Here is a 6,659-nt window from a genome sequence, read left to right as displayed (position 1 = left end):
GATTTTTGCTCAGGTCCCTCAATTTCAGCCAAAAAACACCTGAAATCACAGAAAAACACAAAAACTCAAAGTAAAGTCCAGAAATGTGTTTTTTATTTAAAAACTAATAAAAATATAATAAAAACTAACTAAAATATACTGAAAACATACTAAAAATAATGTCAAAAAGCGTATAAATTATCCGCTCATCATGGGGTGTCTCCCACCGAGCACTTTGGTTTAGAATCATAAGTTGGACTTGCATGGCTTCATTTGTCACTTGGAAACTTCACCAAGGAGGAAAATCTCCAACTCCTTGGCATTCTTGGGTTGAGTGTGATCCTTTGAATTTGACTTCTTGGCAACATCCTCTTCTTCTTGCTCCTTGCCATCCTCAATCACTTGATCTTCAATGATGTCACACCCAAAAATAGAATAAGCTTCAAGAACGGGCTTGTTGGACTCCTCCAAAGTGAACTGGACTAACTTGCCATCCAACTCGAAAGAATAGACTCCCGAATGTGCATCTAGCTTGAATCGGGCCGTCTTTAAGAATGGCCTTCCAAGGAGTATGGATGATGGCTTGTTAGAGTCAATGGGAGGGGTCTCCGAAATTTGAAAATCAACTAAAAAGAACAATCCTTGAATATTAACTAGCACATTCTCTGCAATCCCCACAACTGACACAATACTTTTATAGGCTAGCACAAACCTCGCCCCGGACCTCTTTAGGGGTGACAAATTCAATCTTTCATAGATGGGGAGTGGCATAATGCTTACGGACGCCCCCAGATCACACATATAGTCCATGAATTTCATCCCACCAATCAAGCAAGTGACCAAACATGGGCCGGGATCATTACATTTTTCAGGAAGTAAAGAAGAGATAGAATCATCTACCGGCATTTTGTTAAGGTTGCCAAGTTTGTCTTTGTGAGTGTAAACATCTTTAAGGAACTTGGCATATTTGGGTACTTGTTGAATGGCTTGGAAGAGGGGGACGGTGACTTCAACCTTCTTAAAAACTTCCACCATAGCGGGGTCAAGCTCTTCTTGTTTCTTGTTCTTCTTGGCTAAAGTTGGGAATGGAATGAGCAAGGGCTCTCCAAGAAAAGTCTTTCTCTTGGGCTCTTTCACCTTGGATGGTTCTTCCTCGCTTTTGTCAACACTTTCATTTTTATCCCTCCTCACCTCCACTTCATCTCCTACTTCTTCGTTGTTTGTCTCCTCACTCAACTTTGTAGGCATAGCAACATTCTTATCCAGTTTAGTGCCGCTCCTAAGGGTAATGACATTCATGCTACCCTTAGGGTTGGGTTGAGGTTGGGATGGTAAACTACTCGAGGTTGAAGCTTGTTGGGTGTTGTGCGATTTGAGGAGGGAGAGTTAAACGAGAAAGGGCTTCGGCTATTGTAACTATATATGCCTCTTGTTTCTTATGGAACTCTCGTTGCTCTTGCATGAAAGTGTAAATTGTGTCTTTCATGTGAGGTTGATTGGAGGAAAGGGCTTGGTTAACTTGAGGAGGGCCAAACCTACTATATGGGTGTAGGTACTTTCCTTGAGGTTGAGATTGTGGGGGTTGTTGGTAGGGGTGTTGGTATTGTGGTTGACATTGGGGTTGTTGATGGTAGTAGACTTGAGCGTTTTGGTTGGGTTGAGCTTGAGGAGCTTGGTTCTACCTTTGAGTTGAATTATCCCTCCACCCTTGGTTTTGATTGCCTCCATGTTGGTAGGATCCTTGGTTGTAATTTGGTCTTTGTGGATAAGGGTTGGCTACTGCCAATGTAGTGTCCTCTTGGAGCTGAGGGCACTCATCGGTGTAATGAGTGTTACAAGCACAAACACCACATATCCTTGATGGTCCTTCAATCCTTGGAGGTTGAGGTGGAGCATTTATCAAAGCTTGAGGAATTTGTTGTCCTTGGGTGATTTGTCGCAACAAGATTGTCATTTCACCGAGGGTCTTGGTCAAAATAGCATCTCCGGAGGGGGAAACTTCACTCAAAGCTTTCGGTTGTGGACTCCTTGCCCTTGAGTGCTGAGTTGAGTCCGCCAAGTCTGATATAACTTTCCACGCTTCTGCAGCGGTCTTATTTTTGGTCAATGATTCTCCACTTGCAGCATCTAAGAGGAGCTTGTCTTGGTGGTGCATTACTTGACAAAAATAACTCATAAGATACAACTCCTCAATCCTGTGGTGAAGGCAAGCCTCCAGCAACTTCTTCAATCTCTCCCAGTATTCATACAAAGTTTCCCCATCTCGTTGCACAATGCAAGAGGTCTCTTTTCATAACTTGTCTGTTTTCTGAGGAGGATAGAAGGTTTCCAAAAATTCTTTATGCAACAAGTCCAAACTGGATATAACTTCACTCGGTTGAGTATAAAACCACTGATGAGATGCAGAAGCTGGTGAATTAAAAATTATTAAAAATAGTTACGTTGCAAGTATAGTTCTTAACTCACCGAAAATCTGCCTATCAATTTAGAAATATGTCACAGAGAGTTAAATTAAAAATTACTGGGAGTTTTAAGTCCCAGGTCATCTCCCAACGAGTTGCAGAAAAGTGTGCTATCTTATTAATCAGATGTTCAAAGAAGTTGAGTTAAGTAAATTGGAATGTAAATTGAGGAAATTTAATTAATATGAATAAAAGCCTTGACTGGGAGTTGATTGGTTGGAATTTCTACTATTGATGGAATGATTGTAAGATTAATTTATAATTAACGGTTGTTCTGTTTGGTTATCCTTTACTAAGTAAGGGAAAGTCAAACAAGCTAGAATGCCAGATCTGTTCACAAGTTGCAACCCACTTAGTTCAAAGGGATTGGCGTTGGTGACAAGATAGCAATCCAACAATTAACCCAATTACAAATTTTTCTTTCAATCCTTCCAACTCAAGAGTTCCTTTTAATCAACTCCCCATCAAGTAAGGAAACTACTCACGCATTGTAAATAAAGAATCCATAGCACATGAAAGGGAATTAAAAGAAGACATGATTATTGGAATTGAAATTGAATTAAAAAGAAATAATCCTTGCATTAAATAATCATAAAAGTATCTGAATGACAAAATTGAACAAAGCAAAGAACATGGAAGAATAAAACCAAGTTGAGAAAACGAACTAGAATGACGAAGTCTTGATGAGGAAATAACCCTTCTCAATGTTCCAATGCTAAGACCAATTAAAATTCTAAAACCTAGAGAGAAAAACCTAAGAGAGAAAAAACTAGATCTCCAACTGTCTCTGAATGAATGTGTTATTTGTTTCTGCATGTTCTCTGACTCTAGTCTGCTGTTCCGGGCCAAAAACTGGGCCGAAATAGGGTCCAAAATCGCCCAACGAATTCTGCAGATTATGCAGATCGCACATGTCACGCGATCGCGTCATCTATGCGGACGCGTCATTCGCGCTTTTCCTCGCCACGCGTTCGCGTCGTCCACGCTACCGCGTCGCCTGAGCTTTTCCAATCCGCGCGGCCGCGTGAGCCATGCGGCCGCGTCGCTGCGATTTGCTCCCCTTCGCGCGGTCGCGTGAGCCATGCGACCGCGTCACTTCTCGCTGGTTATCTCCTCAAAATTCTTGTGTTTCTTCCATTTTTGCTAGCTTCCTTTCCAATCTCCAACTCATTCATGCCCTATAAAGTCTGAAACACTTAACACACAGATCATGGCATCGAATGGAATAAAAGAGAATTAAAAATAAATAATTAAAGTCTCTAGGAAGCAGTTTTCAAACATGTAATAAATTCAGAAAGGAAATCTAAATGCATGCTAATTTAATGAATAAGTGGGTAAGGATCATGATTAAACCACACAATTAAACACAATATAAACCATAAAATAGTGGTTTATCAACCACTCATTCTCTTTTCCCTCCAAAGAGAAAGGGAAAGCGAAGACCAACACTGCGGCTTCATCCGCCCAACGTTTTCTCGTAGTTGCACATGCAACTTGGAAATCCTTTAGATGCTTCAGAGGATCTTCCCCAGGCAGTCCATTGTATTTGGGGAGCAAGTTTATCGTGTCGGACTTGAGCTAAAAAATTTTGGTGTAAAGCCGGATACAAAATTTGAAGCGGTTGCAAGTCAAGATCAGGTGCTTCGACCTCCTTCAAGGTGATTCTTTGAGGTGGGTCCGCCATGACAGTGATAAACCACTATTTTATGGTTTATCTTATGCTCAATTGAGTGGTTTTTATCAACTCTTTACCCACTTATTCATACTATTCGCATGTTTTACGTTTTCCTTCCTGATTTTGTGCTATGATTGAAAACATGCTTCTTTGGCCTTTAAATTACTAACTTTAATCCTCTCTTATTATCATTCGATGTTGTGATATGTGTGTTAAGTGAATTCAGAGATTACAGGACAGGAATGGCTCAGAGGATGGAAAGGAAGCATGCAAAAGTGGAAGGAATACAAGAAGTTGAAGAAATTGTTAACCTATCCAGCCTGACCTCTTCCCATTCAAACAGTCATAACTTAAGCTACAGAGGTCCAAACGACGCGGTTCTAGTTGCGTTGGAAAGCTAATATCCGGGGCTTTGATTTGATATATAATAAGCTATAGTTGCCATGATGCTAGGTGACGCGAACGTGCGCTCCACGCGGACGCATCGCAGTGACGAAAATCAGCATGGCAGATTTCTTCTCCAGCGATTTCTGGGCTGTTTTCGACCCAGTTTTTGGCCCAGAAAACACAGATTAGAGGCTATAAGGTGGGGGAACCCATTCATTCATGATCATCAGCTCTCTAATTATTCACTTTTCATAGTTTAGATGTAGTTTTTTGAGGGAGATGTTCTCTCCTCTCTCTTAGGTTTTAGGATTAGGATTTCTTATTATTTCAATTTAGTATTCCAACCCCTTATCAGGTTCAACATTCCTTTACTTTATATTTTCCTTTTACTTTCAGATATTTTAATGCTTTCCTTTAATTACTTTTGTTGCCAAATTGGCTTATGAACCATTCATGTTTAGATTTGATTTTCTATTTAATATAATTTGAGGTATTTCAGAATTATGATTGCTTTCCTTTATTTACTTTAATAATTTATATTTTCTTCCTTTTGGCTTTGGTTGATTAATTGGTAACTCTTGAGTTGTCAAACTCATCGTGATTGATAATTATTATTTTTACCAATTGAATCAAACTCCAATAACTATAGTCTTTTCTTAGGAATTGACTAGGACCTGAGGATCAAACTAATTGGTCCACTTGACCTTCCTTTGCTTTAGTAAAGGCTAACTAAGTGGGATTAAAACTCAATTCTCATCACCATTGATAAGGATAACTAGGATAGGACTTCCAAAATTCTCATACCTTGCCAAGAGTTTATTTTATAGTTATTTCTTTATTTTATTCGTCATTTAAATTATTTGTTCCTTACCTTCAAAACCCCAATTTACAAAACTCATAACCAATAATAAGAACATACCTCCCTGCAGTTCCTTGAGAAGACGACCCGAGGTTTAAATACTTCAGTTATCAATTTATTTAGGAGTTTGTTACTTGTGACAACCAAAACGTTTGTAAGAAAGGATTTTTGATGGTTTAGAAGCTATACCTGCAACGAGGATTTATCTGTGAATTTCTAGACCACGCAAAAGTTCTCTCTTCAAAATGGCGCCGTTGCCGGGGAATTGCAAACGTGTGCCTTATTATTGGTTATTGTAAATATTTTTTTTTACTTTTTTATTTGTTTTTAATTTTTTATTTTATTTTTTTTTTACTTTTTTATAAATTAAGAGGTTATTGGTTTTTATTTAGTTATTAAAAAAAAATTTTCAAAAAAATTTGTTCTTGGTGTTCATCTTGATCTTTAAGTTGTTCTTCGTGTTCAACTTGACCTTCAAGTTGTTCTTAGTTGTTTTCTTCATTTTGATCTAAAAATTTTAAGTTTGGTGTCATTTTATTGTTTTTCTCTTTCCTCATTAATTCAAAAATTCAAAATTTAAAACTCAAATTTCAAATTTTAAATTTCAATTTTCAAAATTCAAATAAAAAATTTTAAATTCAAATTTCAAAATTTAAAATTTCAATTTTCAAAATTCAAATTTAAAAATTTAAAATTCAAATCTCAAATTTCAAAATTTAAAATTTCAAAATTTAAATTTCAAAATTTAAATCTTTTTCAAAAAAATCATATCTTTTTCAAAATCTTATCTTATCTTATTTCAAAAATCAAATTTCAATATTTAAATTTTAAATTTCAAAATTCAAATTTCAAAATTTTAAAATTCAAAATTTCAAATTTCAAATTTCAAAATTTAAAATTTGCTTTTATTTTTGTTTTTAATTTTTATTAGTTACTATGAGTTCTCATCCCCTTCGCTTTGAGTTTGGTTCTAATGCTGTTGAAAGGAATGGAAGCTATAACAGGAACATGCATTCCACGAGGATCTGATTAACCCTTTAGGCAACAACACCTTCCAAACTATCATGGACGACGACCATTCAATAATGCATGTCAGAACAATAGTTATGGTGGACCCTTCGTGACAACCATCACCCACCACATTACTATAGTCAAAAACCATTCCGAGGTGCATACCAAGATGATAGATATGATGGATCCGATGAACCACCTCCTCAACATAGCTTTGAACCACCATACTCACAAGTCCCTTTTCACCATTCACCTCCATATGACCCTAACCCGTATCCACCATACC

The 6,659-nt window shown here is 37.4% G+C and overlaps 1 protein-coding gene across 1 annotated transcript; it reads right to left on the bottom strand.

Annotated features, from left to right (window-relative positions):
- Positions 1-255: 255 nt before the first annotated feature.
- LOC112763308 (uncharacterized) lies at positions 256-1,278 on the bottom strand. The gene has a single exon (XM_025809013.1). The coding sequence runs from the start codon at positions 1,276-1,278 to the stop codon at positions 256-258; it is 1,023 nt and encodes a 340-aa protein (XP_025664798.1).
- Positions 1,279-6,659: the final 5,381 nt, after the last annotated feature.

The sequence above is a fragment of the Arachis hypogaea genome, chromosome 17 (assembly GCF_003086295.3).
Source record: "Arachis hypogaea cultivar Tifrunner chromosome 17, arahy.Tifrunner.gnm2.J5K5, whole genome shotgun sequence".
Classification (NCBI taxonomy): Eukaryota; Viridiplantae; Streptophyta; class Magnoliopsida; order Fabales; family Fabaceae; genus Arachis; species Arachis hypogaea.
Note: the sequence above shows the minus strand (reverse complement) of the source record. Positions and strands in the feature narration are given on the sequence as shown.